Here is a 22,506-nt window from a genome sequence, read left to right as displayed (position 1 = left end):
AGGATATACTTGCCATAGAGGGAGTGCAACAAAGGTTCACCAGGCTGATTCCTATGATGGGGGAATTGTCCTATAAGGAGAGATTGAGTAGACTAGACCTATATTCTCTCAAGTTTAGAGGAATGAGAGGTGATCTTATTGAAACAGGGAGAATGTTTGCTATGGCTGGGACCGCAGAACCAGGGGTCACAGTCTCAGAATAAGGAGTCAGCTATTTAGGACTGAGATGGGGAGAAACTTCTTCACTCAGAGGCTGGTGAATCTTTGGAATTCTCTACCCCAGAGGTCTGTGGAGGCTCAGTCTTTGAATACATTCAAGACAGAGGTCGGTGGATTTTTGAATGTTAAGGGACTCAAGGGATATGGGGATAGGGCAGGAAAGTGGAGTTGAGGTAGACAATCTGCCATGATCGTTTTAAATGGCCATATCCTTTGATTCCCCTAGAGACAAGATCTATCGATCTCAGCCTGACTGAGCATCCACAGCCCTCAGGTGCAGATAATTCCAAAGATTCACAACCCTCTGAGTGAAGACATTCCTCCTCATCTCAGTCTTAAATGACCAACCCCTTATCCTGAGACTGTGTGATTCCAGACCCACAGCAATGTGGTTGACTCTTAACTGCCCTCTGAAGAGGCCTAGCATGCCATTCAGTTATATCAAACCACAAGGAAAAACAATGTGTAAGTTTGCTTTGTGGGTTCTTCGCTTAAGAATTCGTAGCAACACATTGATATTAAGAACTAGTTGGTTTATTAGCAAAGGTTTAACAATCACACCACACATTACCAGTTTATCCACCAGGCTCACAACCACCTGCCTCATCGTGGATCCCCTGAACCCAACTGGCTGAGGTTTTATTAAGTCTTGTGAACATCACGTGACTGGCTAAGCCACTCACAACTCAACAGCTCTACAACTATTTTTGTAGAATGTAAAATCAAATGCGCCCTTTTGGTAAGGGTACGAGAACCCACAAATTAACAATTTAAACTTTAACGAAACTTAAATCAAATTAAAATTTGGTTGCCATGGGGTAATGATGCATTCCAGTCCCTCCAGTGCCCAGCGCTTGCGGAAGATCGCGAACGTGCCAGTGGACACACATGCTCCATCTCCAGGGACAACCTGGCGCGAACGTAACCACGGAAGAGAGGCTGGCAGTCGGGCTGAACGACCCCCTCGATGGCCCGCTGCCCGGACCAGTTAATGGCCACTGTGATATATTCACAGAGCACAAGCACACACAGCTTGCTACATGGCAGGCAACTCTCTCGGAAGCCTCCGGAAATTTGCCCGGTTCTGTTCAATTATTAACCCTGCACTTGCAGTACACACTACGTCCACATCCACAATGTGGAGCTACAAACATTACAAGCTTACAGACATTACACTTCTCCCTCCTTAATGAAGAAGTTATTATAACAAACATCATACATAACTTTCATGTTTATACGTAACACAGGATATAAACTTATTTTTTTCCATATTTACAAATTTAACTTTACCACTTGTTTTCTGTTTCCAAGAGGATACCTTCACTCTCGAACAGAACTTTCCAAACATGGTGTTGAATCTAAACTCATTCGAGGCTCATCCTCAGGAATGTTTTCAGGCTCTTTGTTTTCCTGACTCGGACTTAGACTTTCATTCTGATTCTCTTCTGGATTTGTTTCCAGTACATTGGATTTAGGATATGCTACTGGTGTATCAAAACTATCTGATGAGTCAGAAATAATTGAATCATTCCCACCTTCAACTCCTTCCATGTCTGTAGGTAAAATATGATCAATATGAACAAATCTAACCTGTCCATTATCAAACATCCTTACCAAATATGTGCGAGGACCACATATCTTCACCACACTTCCTGGTAACCACTTTAACCATTTATGGTGATGGTTCTTCACTCTCACCTTCTGGTTTAATTTCACACTTCTCTCTTTTACTCTACCTCTATCATGATTCTCTTTCTGTCTTAATTGTGTCTCTTCTACGGACTGTGCCAAATTTGGCTTTAACAACGAGAATCTGGTTTGTGGCTGTCATTTGAGAAACAACTCTGCTGGTGTTGGTGTTCTACCAGTAGTTGTATGAGGAGTATTTCAATATGTAATCAAAAAATTAGCCAATTTGTAATCCAATGACAACTGTCGTTTCCTTGGATTTGGATCTAACATTTGTTTTATGAGGGCACGTTTTACAAATTGTATATTGCACTCTGCTGCACCATTCGAAGCAGGATGGTATGGTGGAACCTTGGTATGTTTCACACCATTTTTGCTTGTGAATTGTGCAAATTCTTCTGAACGAAATTGTGGTCCATTATCTGAAACAATCTCTTCAGGGAGGCCAAATGAAGAAAATAATTTTCGTAAAATGTCCAATGTTTTACTTGTTGTTATTTTCCACATTGGAAACACCTCAACCCACTTCGAATGGCTATCAATCACAATGAACAATTGTTGTCTTTCTAACTCACCAAAATCAATATGTAGCCTTTGCCACACCCTGGAAGGCCATTTCCATGGCTGTAATGGTACTGGTGGTGGTTGCTTGCTTACTGATTGACATGTCGTACACTGACTCACGATGTATTCTATATCTTTATCAAGACCTGGCCACCATAAATAGCTGCGTGCAAAACCCTTGGTCAAGCACATTCCCAGGTGCTGGTCATGGAAGTCTCCTAATAATTTGAACCTGTATTTATTTGGTATAACCACTCTTGCACCCCACATGATACAATCTTTATCGACTGATAATTCATTTCTACGAATGAAGAATGGATGTGTATCTTTTTCTGTTACCTGGTTTGGCCATCCATTTGCAATATAATCATACACCCTTGACATCACTGGGTCACGTTTGGTTGCTCCACCAATCTCTTCAGCTGTGACTAGCAGTTCATCAATGTATGAAAAATAAAACACTTGTTCCCTATCGGGTGTAACTTGTGATGGGGAAGGCAATCTACACATTGCATCAGCATAACTGTGATCAGCTGATCGTCTGTATTCAATATGATATGTATATGCTGACAAAATCAAAGCCCATCTCTGCATTTGGGCTGCAGCCAATGTTGGAACTGGGGACTTTGGATGGAGGATTGTGTTAGGGGCTTATGGTCCGTAACGATGGTAAACTTACGACCATACAAGTATTTGTGGAACTTCTTGGCCCCAAAAATTAATGCCAAAACTTCCCTTTCTATTTGCGCATAATTACTCTTACTGGTACTGAGAGAGCATGAAACAAAAGCAATTGGTCTCTCCTCCCCACTACTTAATACATGAGAGATTACTGCCCCAACTCCATACGGAGAGGCATCACATGCTACTTTAATCTCCTTAGATATGTCATAGTGAACTAACATGGTGCTCTCTACCAATTTGCTTTTACACTCCTTGAATGCTATATCGCATCCTTTTGACCACTTCCAATGGACCTGTTTTTTCAATAGTTCATTCAGTGGATGTATTACTTTAGCCAAATTTAGTAGGAACTTCCCATATTAGTTCAAAAGACCCAAGAATGAACGAAGTTCAGTGACATTCCTGGGAGTGGGTGCATTTCTAATCACATCCAATTTTTCCATAGTTGGATGTAAACCATCTTTGTCTACTCTGTACCCTAAGTACTCCTCTGAGTTTTTAAATAACTCACACTTACGAGCAGACACTCGTACTCTGTGCTTCTCTAGCCATTTGAGGACTTCATTCAATATGTTATTCTGAATTTGCCTATTTTGTGCTGAAATTAGTATGTCATCCAAATAACATACTACCCCTTCAATACCTTGCAAAATCTGGTTCATCACCCCTTGGAGTATGGCAGGGGCGGAGGACACTCCAAACATATAGGCCTAGATGAGTATTTATAGTCAAACATGACTTGGACTCCTCATCTAGTTCAAGCTGTAAGTAGGCATTCGTAAGATCCAGTTTTGAGAAGATCTGACCACCTGTCATGTTGTGAACAAATCTTCTATATTCAGCAGTGTATTGGGGACATTACCCTCTAGAACCTGGTTTACGGTTACTTTATAATCACCACACAATCTTACCTTACCATCGGACTTAGGTACAACAAATAATGTTGTCAGTCTCTAGTCTTTTGAGTTCTTGCTCAACTTTCTCCTTGAGAAAATCTTACTCCAATCCAGCTTGAATCCCAAAAAGTTAGTTTGCAGGTGCAGCAGGTAATCAGGAAGGCAAATGGAATGTTGGCCTTTATTGCGAGAGGGATGGAGTACAAAAGCAGGGAGGTCCTGCTGCAACTGTATAGGGTATTGGTGAGGCCGCACCTGGAGTACTGCGTGCAGTTTTGTTCACCTTACTTAAGGAAGGATATACTAGCTTTGGAAGGGGTACAGAGACGATTCACTAGGCTGATTCCGGAGATGAGGGGGTTACCTTATGATGATAGATTGAGTAGACTGGGTCTTTACTCATTGGCGTTCAGAAGGACGAGGGGTGATCTTATAGAAACATTTAAAATAATGAAAGGGATAGAGAAGATAGAGGCAGAGAGGTTGTTTCCACTGGTCGGGGAGACTAGAAGTAGGGGGCACAGCCTCAAAATACAGGGGAGCCAATTTAAAACCGAGTTGAGAAGGAATTTCTTCTCCCAAAAGGTTGTGAATCTGTGGAATTCTCTGCCCAAGGCTAGCTCATTGAATGTACTCAAATCACAGATAGATAGATTTTTAACCAATAAGGGAATTAAGGGTTATGGGTAGCGGGCGGGTAAGTGGAGCTGAGTCCACGGCCAGATCAGCCATGATCTTGTTGAATGGCGGAGCAGGCTCGAGGGGCTAGATGGCCTACTCCTGTTCCTAATTATTATGTTCTTATGTTCAGTGAGGTCAACCAATTTCTTGCTAGTAAGGCAGGCTTGTCTCCTTTCACTACTATTAGAGGCAAGTTCTGAAATTGATCTTTATATTTCACCGGTACGGTGATGCAACCGACCACAGGAATTTTCTCTCCCAAGTAGCCTCGCAGCTCTATCTTGGATTTCTCCAGTTGGAAATCACACAATTTGTCGAGGTACAGTGACTCCGGTACTACACTCACGGATGCACCCGTGTCAATTTCCATTTTGATCTTGAAAGTTTCCAAAATTACAGTGCATCGATAGCTTTTTTTAATCCCGAAACGATAGCTTTCAGCAATTTCGAATGGTTTGGGGCTGCTCCAGCTTCATTAAAATCTCTTTAAGCATTGTGTCCTTTGGCTCGTCAGGCACAAGCAGATTTACAAGGGTTTCGTATAATGCCGGACCCGCCTCCGATAAGAAGATCGCTTTCTTACGTTCCAACACAGCCAGGTTCTAGACTGCATTGTCTAGAACTTCGATTATGTTATTTGTAGAGAAATACATTTCTGGCTGAGCCACATACTCTTTAAAACGTTCCCGGTCGTGTCGATATTCCCCCAAATGTCCCAGTACACCTGCCATTTTAATCTCTAGCTGTTCACGCCGTGTGCTATATTTTACCTCGGATTTTTGTAGCTTTTTCCAAAGACAGAACCTTCCAAAGTCTCTCTGTCGGCTGGCTGAATCCTTCCCCAACAAAATTTAAGCTTTAAATCATCCGAAAAATCCCATCCTTGTTGCCAAATGTGATATATTCACAGAGCACAAGCACACACAGCTTCCTACATGGCAGGCAGCTCTCTCGGAAGCCACCGGAAATCTGCCTGGTTCTGTTTAATTATTAACCCTGCACTTGCAGTACACAATACGTCCACATCCACAGTTTGGAGCTACAAACATTACAAGCCTACAGACATTACAGCCATCTTGCTCAACAGCTCGACAACTCTTTTGAGAGAGAACAATAAACATTAAATCAAGTGCCCCCTTATTAAAGTGGGGGGTGCACTCCAACAGTTTACAGTGCCTTTTTCTTGTTTTTGTTTTTTTTTTGTGGTTTTTTTTGTGTTTTTTTTTTGTGGGTTTTTTTTTGTAGGTTTTTTGGCACTAAAACCACAAATTATACAAGTGCCCCCTATAAAAGGGGAGGGGGACACTAAAACCCAGCAATAAAACAAATTAAACTTTGAAACATTTAAAATCAAATTAAAATTTGGTTGCTGGGGGCGATGATGCACTCCAGTCCCTCCGGCGCCCACCTCTCGCGGAAGGCCGCGAGCGTATCGGTGGACACCCGCGTGTTCCATCTCCAGGGACACCCTGGCTCGGATGTTAATGCGGAAGAGAGGCAGGCAGTCGGGCTGAACGACCCCCTCGACCGCCCGCTGCCTGGACCGGCTGATGGCCACCTTGCTCAACAGCTCTACAAACCTGTGAGCATTCTCACAGGCACATATATTACAATCGGGTTAAAACCCGGCGGACCAACCATCGACCAAGATTGGATTTGGACTCAACACACACAGTCTTCAGATAATTTGATTTACTCCACAAGATATCAAAAAGCTGAGGGCACTGGATTTTTTTCTAACTTTATTCGTTTATGGGGTGTGGACATCTGGCAGGGCTGACATTTATTGCCCATTCCTAATTGCCCTCGTGAAGGTTGGGGTGGTGAGCCGCCTTCTTGAACCGCTGCAGTCCCGTGTAGTAAACGTACTCCCACAGTGCTGACTTGGTCTTGGCGGTTTCGTACAATGGCTTGCTGGGCCATTTCAGAGGGCAGTTAAGAGTCAACCACATTGCTCTGGATCTGGAGTCACATATAGTCCAGGCCAGGAAAGGACGGCAGATTTCCTTCCCTCAAGGACATTAGTGAAACAGATGGGTTTTTACAACAATACAGTAATAGTCACCATTACTGATGCTAGCTTTTTATTTTTAATTCCAGATTTGTTAAAATAACTGAATTCAAATTCCCCCAGCTGCCATGGTGGGATTTGAACACATGGTTACCAGATTAGTAGCCCAGGCATCTGGATTACTAGTCGAGTAACATAACCACTATGCTACTGTACCCCTGGGATGCAGCAAAAGCCATGGGCCTTGACAACATCCCGGCTGTAGTGCTGAAGACTTGAGGTCCAGAGCTAACTGCTGCTCTCACCAAGCTGTTCCAGCTACATCTTCCAGCACAGCTACAGCACTGGCATTCACCCAACAAAGCAGATACATTGCTCACGGTATGTCCTGTCCACAAAATCAGGACATATCCAATCGTTTAAACCCACTGGTTCACACTTCAAAGTTACTAAATTGTTTCCTTCTTTAGCTCATAGAATGGTTACAGCATGGAAGGAGGCCATTCGGCCCGTCGAGTCTGTGCCGGCTCTCTGCACGAGCACTTCAGCTAGTCCCACTCCCTGCCATTTCCCCGTGGCCCTGCAATTCCTTTTCCTTCAGGTACTTATCCAATTCACTTTTGAAAGCCATGATTGAGTCTGCCTCCACCACCCTTTCAGGCAGCGCATTCCAGATCCTAACCACTCACTGCATAACAAAGTTTATTCTTATATTGCATTTGGTTCTTTTGCCAGTCACCTTAAATCTGTGTCCTCTGCTTCTTGACCCTTCCGCCAATGGGAACTGTTTCTCTTCATCTACTCTGTCCAGACCCCTCATGATTTTGAGCAGCTCGATCAAATCTCCTCTCAACCTTCTCTGCTCTAAGGAGAACAACCCAGCTTCTCTAGTCCATTAATGTAACTTAAGTCCCACATCCTTGGAACCATTCTCGTAAATCTCATCTGCACCCTCTCCAAGGTCTTCACATCCTTTCTAAAGTGCGGTGCCCAGAATTGGACACAATACTCCAGTTGAGACAGCACCAGTGTTTCATACTCTGTACCTCCATTCACAAACCCCAGGATCCTATAAGCTTTTTTAACTGCTTACTCAACCTGTCCTGCCACCTTTAATGATTTGTGCACATATTTGTGCCCTCGGTCTCTTTGCTCATGCACCCCCTTTAGGATTGTACTCTTTAGTTTATATTTCCTCAGCTCAGCTGATCAAGGATAACCCTGACAAGCCCTTACCTAGCAAATCATATCTTGTGTATATTCATGGGGAAACACAGAAATCAAACACTACAAGGAGACTGACAAGCACTAAAGAGACTAGTGGATTTAATTAGCCGTCCTATTAAAAGAAATTACAGCAATGTCCCAGCTGCATCTGCAAAAGGCTTTGCGTCTCAGTGCCATTCAGGTGACCAATTAGAGGAATAAATATCACAGGCACGTCTGAAGGAACTCGTAGCTGCTTAATTTAAATGTTAATTGGCCTCGCTCATTATTGATTTACATTTGCAAATATAATTTCTGGAACCAGTGGAGGTGTATTGGTATTTCCATGTGTTCTCATTAGTGGGCTGTCGGGTTGAAAGGGACCCATTTACTGATGATATCTCCTGGAGTCTGGCAGAGCGAGCAGCAATGGCTTTTTGGGACAACGCACTCTTGTGATATATTTATACAGCTACCTAACACCTCACAAGATGGCTCCTGAACAGAAACTGTCATCATGTGACATTCCCACATGATCTTTTATTGTTAATACATCATCATAGGCAGTCCCTCGAAATCGAGGAAGACTTGCTTCCACTCCAAAAGTGAATTCTCAGGTGACTGAACAGTCCAATACAGGAATTACAGTCTCTGTCACAGGTGGGACAGACAGTGGTTGAAGGAAAGGGTGGGTGGGGAGTCTGGTTTGCCGCACGCTCCTTCCGCTATCTGCGTTTGGTTTCTGCGCGCTCTCGGCAATGAGACTCGAGGTGCTCAGCACCCTCCCGGATGCTCTTCCCCCACTTAAGGTGGTCTTGGGCCAGGGACTCCCAGGTGCCAGTGGGGATGTTGCACTTTATCAAGGAGGTTTTGAGGGTGTCCTTGAAATGTTTCCTCTGCCCTCCTGGGGCTCGCTTGCTCTGTAGAAGTTCCGAGTAGAGCGCTTGCTTTGGGAGTCTTGTGTCGGGCATGCGAACAACATGGCCCGCCTAACGGAGCTGGTCGAGTGTGGTCAGTGCTTCGATGCTGGGGATGTTGGCCTGGTCGAGGACGCTAACATTGGTGCATCTGTCCTCCCAGGGGATTTGCAGGATCTTGCGGAGACATCGTCGGTGGTATTTCTGCAGCGATTTGAGGTGTCTACTGTGTATGGTCCAGATCTCTGAGCCATACAGAAGGGCGGGTATTACTACAGCCCTGTAGACCATGAGCATGGTGCCAGATTTGAGGGCCTGGCCTTTGAACTCTCTTTTCCTCAGGCGGTCGAAGGCTGCGCTGGCCCACTGGAGGCGGTATTGAACCTCGTCGTCAATGTCTGCCCTTGCTGATAATAAGCTCCCGAGGTATGGAAAGTGGTCCACATTGTCCAGGGCCGCACCGTGGATCTTGATCACCGGGAGGCAGTGCTATGTGGCGGCATCAGGTTGGTGAAGGCCCTTTGTTTTACGGATGTTTAGTGTAAGGCCCATGCTTTCGTACGCCTCGGTGAAGATGCTGACTATGACTTGGAGTTCAGCCTCTGAATGTGCGCAGACGCAAGCCTCGCCCGCGTACTGCAGCTCAACGACAGAGGATGGGACAACCTTGGATCTGGCCTGGAGACAACGAAGGTGAACAGGTTCCCACTGGATCTATAGTTTAGTTCCACTCCAGCGGGGAGCTTGTTGAATGTGAGGTGGAGCATTGCAGCGAGGAAGATCGAGAAGAGGGTTGGCGCGATGACGCAGCCCTGCTTGACCCCTGGTCCGGAAGTGGATCGGGTCTGTGGTGGATCCGTTGGTCAGGATCAGGATCACGGCCTGCATGTCGCCGTGGAGCAGGCTCCATGGTCCCTCGCGGTTAACATGGTTATTGTTAATACATCAGTAGTCCACCAGGTGGAGCTCTATAACACCACTGTCCTTGGAAGGTCACAGGAAAAGCTACCAGTCTGTCGGAGAGAGCAGGTTGGACTGAGCTTCGGCCGTCTGGCAGCCAATAAGAAGCGAGCCCGCCGGGAAGCACCGTATGACCGCCGGAAGAGATCCACTGCCGCTTCTCGCCGCAATCGACATGGTGCATTGCGAGCGGGCCCTCCGCCGGCTCTGTTGATGGGGCGGCAATATCCTCCAAAACACACCTGCCCGTTTCAGTCGTGGAGGTGCCACAAAGTTCTCCAGCTGAACGTTGGGAAGGTTGAAAATTGAAGATTGAAGATTGAAAGGGTGCAGAGGAGATTTACCAGGATCTTGCCAGGACTGAATAACTTTAGCTACGAGGAAAGATTGGATAGGCTGGGATTGTTTTCCTCGGAATGGAGGAGGCTGAGGGGAGATTTAATTGAGATGTATAAAATTATGAGGGGGCGAGATCGAGTGGATAGGAAGGACCTATTTCCCTTAGCAGAGGGGTCAATAACCAGGGGGCATAGATTTAAAATAGTTGGTAGAAGGATTAGAGGGGAGATGAAGAAACACTCAGACAGCTGTGGGGGTCTGGAACTCACTGCCTGAAAGTGTGGTAGCGGCAGAAAACCTCACCACATTTAAAAAGTACTTGGATGTGCACTAAAGGTGCCGTGAACTACAGGGCTACGGACCAAGAACTGGAAAAGGAGATTAGGCTGCATGGCTTTTTGTCAGCCACCTCTGACACTATGGGTCGAATGGCCTCCTTGTGTGCCCTAAATTTCTATGATTCTGTGATTCTGTCACCTTCAGCTCCCACCACAAACACGTCCTAGCATCAAACAGGAGCAAGGAGGGCGGGGAAGGGGGAATCGTTTGCCAGTTTGAATTGGAAAGGGAGAGCGAGAAGAGTGAAAGAAAGAAGGAATTTGCATTTCTCTCACACCCCTCACGACCTCAGGATGTCACAAAGCGCTTTGCAGCCAATTCACTTTTGAAGTGTAGTCACGGTTTGAACGGAGGAAACGCGGCCAATTTGTGCACAGCAAGCTCCCCGAAAAATGCAGCGTGCTAATGATTCGATAATCTGTTTTAGTGATCTTGGTTGAGGGACACATATTGGCCAGGACACCGGGGAGAACTCTCCTGCTTGTCTTCAAAATAGTGCCGTGCGATCTTTAACATCCACCTGAGGGGCCAGACTTGGTTTAACATCTCATCCAAAAGATGGTACCTCTGACAGTGCAGCTCTCCCTCAGAACTGCCCTGCAGGTGTTATCTAGATTTTGTGCTCAAGTCTTTGGAATGGAACGTGAACTCACTCAGATCTGACTCAGAGGTGAGGGTGTTACTCACTGAACCACGGCTGACATTGAGAGCGGTAGCATCATCATCATCATCATAGGCAGTCCCTCGAAACGAGAATGACTTGCTTCCACGCCAAAAAAGGATGAGTTCACAGGTGTTTCAATGAAAGACCTAATATTCCAGGTCCTGAACTACATCCTGAAAGGTGGTAGATGCCGGTGCGTGGATTTTTTTAACGTGTGGTGGCCATTGCACACCAACCACCACACGGCTCGACAGAGCTAGGTCTTGGTCAAGTGGCAAGGGTTATCCAAGACTAACTGGAGACCCGCTCTGCTGAACGGATCTAGTGCGCACACATGTATCGCAGTGTGGGCTGGCCCGTGCTGCCCCTGGCCCCGAACTCGCGCCTCTCCAGGGTCCCGATCACATACCTCTATAGTCTCTCGCCGTTCCTGCTGCTCCTGCCCACGCTCCAATCACCGACCTGGACCTTGATGACGTCACTCTTCGCTGCCGTCGTCCTCCTGCACCAGCTCGCACTGCTCCCTGAAGTTGCATGCCTCCACGCTGCTCCAGGGCCGCTGCACCTCCGCTCCTTTTATGGCGCCGACCTGCGGGTGGTGTTCTTATGTAGGTCGGGGCCTCCACGTTGCTCCACACCAATATGGTAGCATATTGGTTGTTTTACTGGACTAGTAATCCAGCGACTTGGAGAAATGAGTTGGGGAATTGAAATTCAATTAAGTAAGTCAATCTGGAATAATAAAAAAAGCTGGTTTTTAGTAATGGTTCATGAAACTACCAAATTTTTGTAAAAACCCATCTGGTTCATTGATGTCCTTTAGGGAAGGAAATCTGCCGTCCTTACCCGGTCTGGGCCTATATGTGATTCCAGTCCCACAGCAATGTGGTTGACTCTTAATTGCTCTCTGAAATGGCCCAGCAAGCCACTCAGTTGTATCAAACCGCTACAAAAAGTATCACCACACGGACTGCAGTGGTTCAAGAAGGCGGCTTACCACCACCTTCTCAAGGGGCAATTAGGGATGGGCAATAAATGTCGGCCTTGCCAGTGACACCCACATCCCGTGAACGAATACATTTTCAAAAAAATGCTGGCAGATTAACGGCCAGATACTGTTGAAAATGACCCCTCAATGTGTTGTTGGTTGCTGTGCAGTTGGTGACACCGACTGAGTAATGTGTGATATTTAAACATTGTAATTAATGAATCAGAATTGAACTTTTTCTTCTTTATTTTTCTGCTTTTTAGTTTGAGGATGAAATTATCAAAAAACTGGACCATGAAGTGGAAGGTGGCCGCGGAGACGAACAGTACAAGCTGCTCTTTGAAAGGATGTGAGTTTTTTGGCTTGGGGCCTTGTTTGTGTGTTTTAATGACTTTGCGGCTGTGCCAGATGGACACAAAGGGGGCAGAAATTATTTTCGGTCTGTATTCAGGGGCCTGAAATGGAGTCCTGGTGCTGAGCAGTGCGCTCTCCCCAACGAGGAGGCTCCCCAGGCAAGCCACAAATTGAAAGTAAACATGCAGGTGCAGCAAGCAGTTAGGAAGGCAAATGGTATGTTGGCCTTCATTGCAAGAAGATTTTAGTACAGTTATACAGGGCCTTGGTGAGACCACACCTGGAGTATTGTGTGCAGTTTTGGTCTCCTTACTTAAGAAAGGATATACTTGCCATAGAGGGAGTGCAGCGAAGGTTCACCAGACTGATTCCTGGGATGGCAGGACTGTCGGTATGAGGAGAGATTGGGTCGACTCGGCCTGTATTCATTTGAGTTTAGAGGATCTCATTGAAACATATAAAATTCTGACGGGGTTGGACAGACTGGATGCGGGGAGGAAGTTTCCCCCTGGCTGGGACGTCTAGAACAAGGGGTCACAGTCTCAGGAAACGGGGTAGGAAATTTAGGACCGAGATGAGGAGAAATGTTTTCACTCAGAGCGTCGTGAACCTGTGAAATTCTCTACCACAGAAGGCTGTGGAGGCCAAGTCACTGAACAGACACTAAGGCATTAAGGGGTATGGGGAAAAAGTGGGAATATGGTGTTGAGATAGAGGATCAGCCACGATCATATTGAATGGCGGTGCAGGCCAAGGGCCGAATGGCCTACTACTGCTCCTATTCTCTATGTTTCTATGTTTCTCGGCTCCCATTGGCATTATTTGGGGAAGCTACCCACACCAGTCACAGCTTCACAGACAGTTCATCCATTTTATAAGGATGGGTGCAGGGATGCTGGATTCGCTGGCAGAAGCCAGAAGGTAAATCAATGAGGAGGAAGGAGGAGAACGGGAGCAGCGGGTCCTGAGGAGTCACCTGCGCCACTTGATAGTGCTGGAAGGTCGCGAGGAGAACTTCTGCTCCTCCTGGCTCCACATCAAACTTTAAAAAGTGTAAGGTCGCTAGTTAGGCTGCATCCATGTTTGTGAAGCCTGAGCGGAGCAGGCCAAATTGTTTTTTTTTTAAATTTGTTTGTGGGATATGAGCATCGCTGGCAAGGCCAGCATTTATTGCCCATACCTAATTGCCCTCGAGAAGGTGGTGGTGAGCTGCCTTCCTGAACCGCTGCAGTCCATGTGGTGAGCATACTTTGGTGCTGTTTAGTACAACTGAGTGGCTTGCTGGGCCATCTTTAGAGGGCAGTTAAGAGTCAACCATGTTGCCTGTGGGTCTGGAGTCACATATAGGCCAGACCAGGTAAGGACAGCAGATTTCCTTCTCTGAAGGACATGAGTCAACCAGATGGATTTTTACAACAATCTGTTAGTTTAATCCTACTAGGTTTTTATTCCAGATTTATTTAATTGACTGAATTTAATTCCCCCAGCTGCCGTGGTGTGATTTGAACACATGCCTACAGATCATTAATCGAGGCCCCTGGATTTCTAGTCCAGTCACATAAACACTACCGTGCCCTCTCTACCCCTGAGCGCTGCTCAAACAGGTTTTAAGGTCCTTATTAGCATATGCAAGGACCTAACACCTGATTTTGGCAGCCCCCTTGGACACGTGAAAAACGTTCTGACCCAATATCCAGTGTCACTCACTGAGACAACCGCTATCAGTTATCCGTGAGAATAGTATGCCTTCGGTTACTAACCTCTTTAACCAGAGTGGTTGGAATGTGGTATTTGCTGCCTCAGGGAGCAGTTGAGATGAATAGCATGGATGCATATAAGAGGAAGCCCAATAAGTACATCAGGGAGAAAGGAATTGACAGATATGCTGATAGGGTGAGATGAAGAGTGATTGGAGGATGCACGCATGAAGCTTCTATAGGTGTGTAAAAAGGAAAAGATTAGCGAAAGTAAATGTGGGTCCCTTACAGGCTGAGACAGGAGAAATTATAATAGGGAATAAGGAAATGGCAGCAAATGTAAACAAATACTTTGTATTTGTCTTCACGGAAGAAGATGCAAAAAAGCTCCCAGAAATAGTGGAGAACCAAGCGTCTAGCGAGAATGAGGAACTGAAAGAAATTACTTTAGTAAAGTTAAGGCAGAAGATCAGCCATGATCTTATTGAATGGCGGAGCAGGCTCGAGGGGCTGAATGGCCTACTCCTGTTCCTATTTCTTATGTTCTTATGAATGGCCTGTTTCTGTGCTATAAATGCTATGTAATTCTATGTTGCCAACTTTCAGCCAGTCCAAAACTAGATTGGGCTTGGATAGGAGATACAAATTCTGATGTTTGCCACTGTCAAAGCAAATGGTGGCATGCTGTAGCCAGTGGCAACAGTGTTATGTCTGCCACCACCAGGATTCTGCCTCTGGGGCCATGAGGAGAAGCAATTCCATGACACTAGCATTATCTCATTCACATTGAGGTCGGGGTTAGGACTGTGATTACCATGTCAGATGTAGCTCAGTGGGTAATACTCCCGTCTCTGAGTCAAGTAGGTTGTGGGTTCAAGTCCCCTTCCAGAGACTTGAGCACCGAAATCTAGGCTGACACTCCCAGTGCAGTGCTGAGGGAGTGCTGCAGTGTCAGAGGTCCCGTCTCTCGGACAAGATGTTAAACCAAGGTCCCGCCTGTTCGCTCAGCTGGGCGTAAAAGGTCCCACGGCACTATTTCAGAAAAGAGGAAGTGGTGGTTATCCCCAGTGTTCTGGCCAATATTTATCCCTCCATCAACAAGACTAAAAAATAGATTATCTGGTCATTATCACATTGCTGTTTGTGGGAGCTTGCTGTGTGCAAAATGGCTGCTGTTTTTTCTACATTACAATAATGACTACACTTCAAAAGTACTTCATTGGCTGTACAGCCCTTTGGGACTTTCTAAGGTTGTGAAAGGCGCTATATAAATGCAAGTCTTTCTTTTTTTTAAAAAAGCAGCAGGAAGCTGGTTGAAAAGCGGACTGGCATCTTCTTTTACAGGAGACAAATCCCCAGTCTGTATGATAGGGAACACCACTGCTGTTAAGAATACAGCTCTGTCATTGTTTCTGTCCCCTTATTAACACTATTTTGACAGACATGCATAAATAACAATTAAAAACTTTCCACTGGAGTGAGTATTTTTAATTGGACAACGTTGCTATTATAAAGAGTAGCGTTTTTATTTTAAAAGGGACCTAACCTTTATAGGCTTGCAAAAAAGTTGATAATACTTGTCTTTACATATTTTCTTATCTCAACAGAATTCATTTTAAGAACATAAGAATTAGTGGCAGTAGTAGACCATTTGGCCCCACGAGCCTCTGTCATTCAGTAAGATCATGGCTGATCTTCTACCTCTTCCACTATCCCCATGTCCCTTGAGTCCCTTAATATCTAAAAATCTATCGACCTCTTTCTTGAATATACTCAAAAGATTGAGCCTCTGCAGCCATCTGGGGTAGAGAATACCAAAGATTCACCACCCTCTGAGTGAAGAAGTTTCTCCTCATCTCAGTCCTAAATGTCTGATGCCTTTTGAATCTGAATAACTTATTATGACCGTAGATTTTACATAGGAGTATGAGTGGGCCATTTGGCCCCTCGAGCCTGCTCCGCCATTCAATAAGATCATGGCTGATCTACCTCAACGCCACTTGCCTGCACTATCCCCACAATCACTTGATTCCCTTAATATGCAACAACCTATCAATCCCTATCATGGTGGCTATATTACTGGACTAGTAATCCAGAGGCCTGGACTAATGATGAAATAGCAGCGCATTTGGAAAGCAGTGACAAAATTGGTCCAAGTCAGCATGGATTTATGAAAGGGAAATCATGCTTGACAAATCTTCTAGAATTTTTTGAGGATGTAACTAGTAGGATGGACAAGGGAGAACCAGTGGATGTGGTGTATTTGGACTTTCAAAAGGCTTTTGACAAGGTCCCACACAAGAGATTGGTGTGCAAAATCAAAGCACATGGTATTGGGGATAATGTATTAACGTGGATAGAGAACTGCTTGGCAGACAGGAAGCAGAGAGTCGGGATAAACGGGTCCTTTTCAGAATGGCAGGCAGTGACCAGTGGGGTGCCGCAGGGCTCAGTGCTGGGACCCCAGCTATTTATAATATACATCAATGATTTTGATGAAGGAATTGAATGTAATATCTCCAAGTTTGCAGATGACACTAAGCTGGGTGGCGGTGTGAGCTGTGAGAAGGATGCTAAGAGGCTGCAGGGTGACTTGGACAGGTTAGGTGAGTGGGAAAATGCATGGCAGATGCAGTATAATGTGGATAAATGTGAGGTTATCCACTTTGGAGGCAAAAACAGGAAGACAGACTATTATCTGAATGGCAACAGATTTGAAAAGGGGAGGTGCAATGAGACCTGGGTGTCATGGTACATCAGTCATTTAAGGTTGGCATGCAGGTGCAGCAGGCGGTGAAGATGGCAAATGGCATGTTGGCCTTCATAGCTAGAGGATTTGAGTATACTGCAGTTGTATAGAGCCTAGTGAGGCCACACCTGGAATATTGTGTTCAGTTTTAGTCTCCTAATCTGAGGAAGGACGCTCTTGCTATTGAGGGAGTACAGCGAAGGTTCACCAGACTGATTCCCGGGATGGCAGGACTGACATATGAGGAGAGACTGGATCAACTGGGCTTGTATCCACTGGAGTTTAAAAGAATGAGAGGGGATCTCATAGAAACATATAAAATTCTGACGGGATTGGACAGGTTAGAGACAGGAAGAATGTTCCCGTTGTTGGGGAGTTCCAGAACCAGGGGTCACAGTCTAAGAACAAGGGGTAAGCCATTTAGGACCGAGATGAGAAGAAACTTCTTCACTCAGAGAGTGGTTAACCTGTGGGATTCTCGACCGCAGAAAGTTGTTGAGGCCAGACCTTTAGATATATTTAAAAGGTAGTTAGATAAGGCCCTTACGGCCAAAGGGATCAAGGGGTATGGAGAGAAAGCAGGAAAGGGGTACTGAGGTTGACTGATCAGCCATGATCTTATTGAATGGCGGTGCAGGCTCGAAGGGCCGAATGGCCTGCTCCTGCACCTAATTTCTATGTTTCTATGTTTCTAATGATCCAGAGATATGAATTCAAATCTCGCCACGACAGCTGGGGAATTTAAATTCAGTTAATTAAATAAATCTGGAATAAAAAGCTAGTGTCAGTAATAATGACCATGAAATTACCGGATTGTCGTAAAAACCTAACTGCTTCACTAATGTCCTTTAGGGAAGGAAATCTGCTCTCCTTACCTGATCTGGCCTGCTGTGGCTCAGTGGATAGCACTCTTGCCTTTGAGTCAGAAGGTTGTAGGTTCATGGACTTGAGCATAAAAATCTAGGCTGACACTCGCAATGCAGTGCTGAGGGAGTGCTGCACTGTCGGAGGTGCTGTTTTTCAGCTGAGATGTTAAACCGAGTCTGCCCTCTCAGGTGGACGTAAAAGATTCCATGGCACTATTTCGAAGAAGAGTAGGGGAGTTATCTCCAGTGTCCTTGCCAATATTTATCAATCAATCAACATAACAAAAAAACAGATTATCTGGTCATTATCACATTGCTGTTTGTCACAACAGTGACTACACTCCAAAAGTACTTCATTGGCTGTAAAGTGCTTTGAGATATCCAGTGGTCATGAAAGGTGCTATCTAAATGCAAGACTTTCCTTTATATGTGACTCCAGACTCACAGCAATATGGTTGACTGTTAACTGCTCTCTACGGTTCAAGAAGGCAGTTCACCACCACCTTCTCGAGGGCAATTAGGGATTGGTAATAAATGCTGGCCTTACCAGCGACACCCATATCCAAGGAACGAATAAAAAAATACTCCACTCAGTGCCCATGTAGGATTATTCTATCCTGGACTCCCCCAATGCTTATCTGTTGGTAACTTTAAGGAACCTTATTTCCCCCGGAAAAAAATAATCATTTAGTCTTATTAATACTTGTAATCCCTCTTCACAACCAATATCAGCTTCAACAACAACAACTTGCATTTATGTAGCACCTTAAACATAGTAAACATGAGTGTCAGCAAACAAAATTTGGCACCGAGTCACAAAAGGAGATATTAGTTCAGGCTTGTTCAAAAAGGTATTTTAAAAGGACCGTCTTAAAGGAGGAGAGAGGCGGAGAGGATTAGGGAGGGATTTCCAGAGTTTACAGCCTAGCAGGGCCACCAATGATGGAGTGATGAAAATTGGTGATGTGCAAGAGGCTAGAATTGGAGGAGCCCAGAGATCTCGGAGGATTGTAGGGCTGTCGGAGGTTGCAGAGATATGGAGGGGTGAGGCAGTGGAGGGATTTGGAAACAAAGATGAGAATTTAAATATCTTCTTCTTTGTGATATTTCTAGAGAGCACACAGCACACACAGCCTAAGATGGCAGATGATTCCAGAAGTCACCTGTCAGGTGACCTTGTCTGTTTATTATTAACAGCACTGGCTGCAGTAACACAGGAGTCCACAGTGTGGAACTACAGACATTACACTTCTCCCTCCTTAATGAAGAAGTTATTATAACAAACTATCATCATTACATAACTTGCATGGTTATACATAACAAAAGATATGGACTTATTTTGCCATATTTACATATCAAGCTTAACCACTTGTTTTCTGTTTCGAAGAGGATACCTTCACTCTCGAACAGAACCTTTCAAACATGGTGTTGAATTTAAACTCATTCGAGGCTGATCCTGAGGAAAGTTTTTCTCCAATGGATGCCCTTGATTTCTATTTGAGCTCTCTCTAACTTCAGACCGTTTGTTTCCCTGACTCGGACTCAGACTTAAATTCTGACTTTCTCTCTTTTACTCTATCTCTATCATGATTCTTTTTCTGTCTTAATTGTGTCTCTTCTATGGACTGTGCCAAGTTTGGTTTTAACAACGAGAATCTGGTTTGTGGCTGTCGTTTGAGAAACAACTATGCTGGTGTTCTACTAATAGTTGTGTGAAGAGTATTACGATACGTAATTAGAAAATTAGTCAATTTGTGGTCCAATGACAACAGTCGTTTCTTTGAATTTGGAGCCAACATCTGTTTGATGAGGGCGCATTTGCTCTGCTGCACCATTTGAAGCAGGGTGGTACGCTTTTTGCTCGTCAACTGTACAAATTCTTCTGAACGAAATTGTGGTCCATTATCAGAAACAATTTCTTTTGGGGGTGCCAAATGAAGAAAATAAACTTTGCAAATATCTAATGTTTTACTTGTTGTTATTTTCCACATTGGAAACACCTCAACCCACTTCGAACGGCTATCAATCACAATGAACAATTGTTGTCCTTCTAACTCAGCAAAATCGATATGTAGCCTTTGTCACACCCTGGGAGGCCATTTCCATGGCTGTAATGGTACTGATGGTGGTTGCTTGCTTACCGATTGGCATGCCGTACACTGACTGATGATGTACTCTATATCAAGACATGGCCACCATAAGTAACTGTGTGCAAAATCTTGGTCAAGCACATTCCCAGGTGCTGGTCATGGAGGTCTCCTAATAATTTGGACCTGAATTTATTTGGTATAACCACTCTTGCACCCCATATGATACAACCTTTGTCGACTGATAATTCATTCCTACGAATGAAGAATGGATGAATATCTTTGTCTATTACCTAGTTTGGCCATCCATTTGTAATATAATCAAACACCTTTGACATAACTGGGTCACGTTTAGTTGCTCTACCAATCTCTTCAGCTGTGATTGGCAGTTCATCAATGTTTGAAAAATAAAACATTTTTTCCCTATTGGGTGTAACTTGTGATGGAGAAGGCAATCTAGACATAGCATCAGCATTACTGTGATCAGCTGATCATCTGTATTCAATATCATATGTTTATGCTGACAAAATCAAAGCCCATCTCTGCATTCGGACTGCAGCTAATGTTGGAAAGGGGGACTTTGGATGGAGGAATGGTGTCAGGGGCTTATGGTCCGTAACGATGGTAAACTTATGACCATACAAGTATTTGTGGAACTTCTTGACCCCTAAAATTAATGCCAAAGCTTTCCGCATAATTACTCTCACTGGCACTGAGAGTGCATGAAGCAACAGCAATTGGTCTCTCCTCCCCATTACGTGATATATGAGAGATCACTGCCCCCACTCCATACGGAAAGGCTTCACATGCTAGGTTGATCTTCTTAGATATGTCATAGTGAACTAACATGGTGCTCTCTACCAATTTGCTTTTACACTCCTTGAATACTGTATCGCATTCCTCTAACTACTTCCAATGGACCTGTTTTTTCAATAGTTTATTCAGTGGATATAATATTGTAGCCAAATTTGGTAGGAACTTCCCATAATAGTTCAAAAGACCCAAAAGTGATCGAAGTTCAGTGCCATTCTTGGGAGTGGGAGCATTTCTGATTGCATCCAGCTTTACCTTGGTTGGATGTAAACCATCTTTGTCGACTCTGTACCCTAAGGACTCAACGGAGTTTTTAAATAACTCACACTTACGAGCAGACACTCGTATTCTGTGCTTCTCTAGCCGTTTGAGGACTTCATTCAATATGTTATGAATTTGCCTATTTGGTTCTGAAATTAGTATGTCATCCAAATAACATACTACCCCTTCAATACCTTGCAAAATCTGGTTCATCACCCCTTGGAATATGGCAGGGCAGAAGACACTCCAAACGGTAGCCTATTAAATTGATATAGGCCTAGATGAGTATTTATAGTCAAGCATGACTTGGACTTCTCATCTAGTTCAAGCTGTAAGTAGGCATTCGTAAGATCCAACTTTGAGAAGATCTGACCACCTGTCAGTGTTGTGAACAAATCTTCTATATTTGGCAGTGTATTGGGGACATTACCCTCGAGAATCTGGTTTACGGTTACTTTATAATCACCACACAATCTTACCTTACCATCGGACTTAGGTTCAACAACAATGGGTGTAGCACAATTACATCGATCTATCTTCGAAATAATGTTCTCAGTTTCTAGTCTTTTGAGTTCTTGCTCAACTTTCTCCTTGAGTGCATATGGTACGGAATGTGGCTTGCAATAAACCGATCTAGCGTCCTTCTGTACCCTGACACTCGCCTTGAAGCCTTGGATTGGATTGCCCGTTTCGCAGAACACCTTCGGATACTTCTTGATGACATCATCCTTTGACGCAAATCTCGTTTCAACACGAAAAATCTCACTCCAATCCAGTTTCAGTGATCCCAACCAATGTTTTCCTAGTAAGGCAGGCTCGTCTCCTGCCACTACTATTAGAGGCAAGCTCTGTATTTGATCCTTGTATTTCACCGGTACGGTGATACGACCTACCACAGGAATTTTCTCTCACAAGTAGCCTCGCAGCTCTATCTTGAATTTCTCCAGTGGGAAATCACGCAATTTGTCGAGCAGTAGCGACTCCGGTATTTCACTCACGGTTGTACCAATGTCGATTTCCATGGGTATCTTGAATCCTGCAACATCTATGTGGATTATGATGCTTTTCGAATTGCTGTCCATTAACCTTGTGCTCCTGATGACGTTTAGCTTGAACATCTCCTCGTTCTGTTGTTTTTCTTCCATGCTATGTAGTCTGTCCAGTTTTCCTTCAGAAGAAACACTCTGCTCAAAGTTGTCCATATGTGAAGGCAATGTGTTGTCCCAGGCACCAATAACAGGACTTCAATGCTTTGTTACCATTTCCAGTTTCTGAGACTTTGGGGCCCCACCGCCTTTTACTTTGAACCTGCAGTCGATTCACCTCGGTTGTCTGATGACTTAAAATAGTATGAAACTCTCGGGAATATTGGTCAGCCATGCTCATTGACATAGCTGTCTGATAAGCTAAATCAAAAGTCAAGTTAGGTGTTGTCAATAACTTTCTTCTGATCGCATCATTTTTCATCCCACAAACAAAGCGGTCACTCAATGCTCGGTCCTGAAAGTCCCCGAAATTACAG

At 44.6% G+C, this 22,506-nt stretch overlaps 1 protein-coding gene across 3 annotated transcripts in view; it reads left to right on the top strand.

The window, feature by feature from the left end:
• The window catches only part of LOC139236054 (dedicator of cytokinesis protein 2-like), a 1,544,097-nt gene that overhangs the window by 1,278,752 nt on the left and 242,839 nt on the right, over positions 1-22,506 (top strand). For all 3 annotated transcript variants that reach the window (XM_070866795.1, XM_070866794.1, XM_070866796.1), the window contains one exon: positions 12,421-12,506. In XM_070866795.1, the coding sequence (XP_070722896.1) occupies positions 12,421-12,506 (86 nt within the window). The remainder of the gene's footprint in view (positions 1-12,420; positions 12,507-22,506) is intronic.

This window comes from Pristiophorus japonicus, chromosome 2 (genome assembly GCF_044704955.1).
Source record: "Pristiophorus japonicus isolate sPriJap1 chromosome 2, sPriJap1.hap1, whole genome shotgun sequence".
NCBI classification, from domain to species: Eukaryota; Metazoa; Chordata; class Chondrichthyes; family Pristiophoridae; genus Pristiophorus; species Pristiophorus japonicus.
The sequence above is the reverse complement of the archived record's forward strand: the minus strand, read 5'-3'. Positions and strand labels throughout refer to the sequence as shown.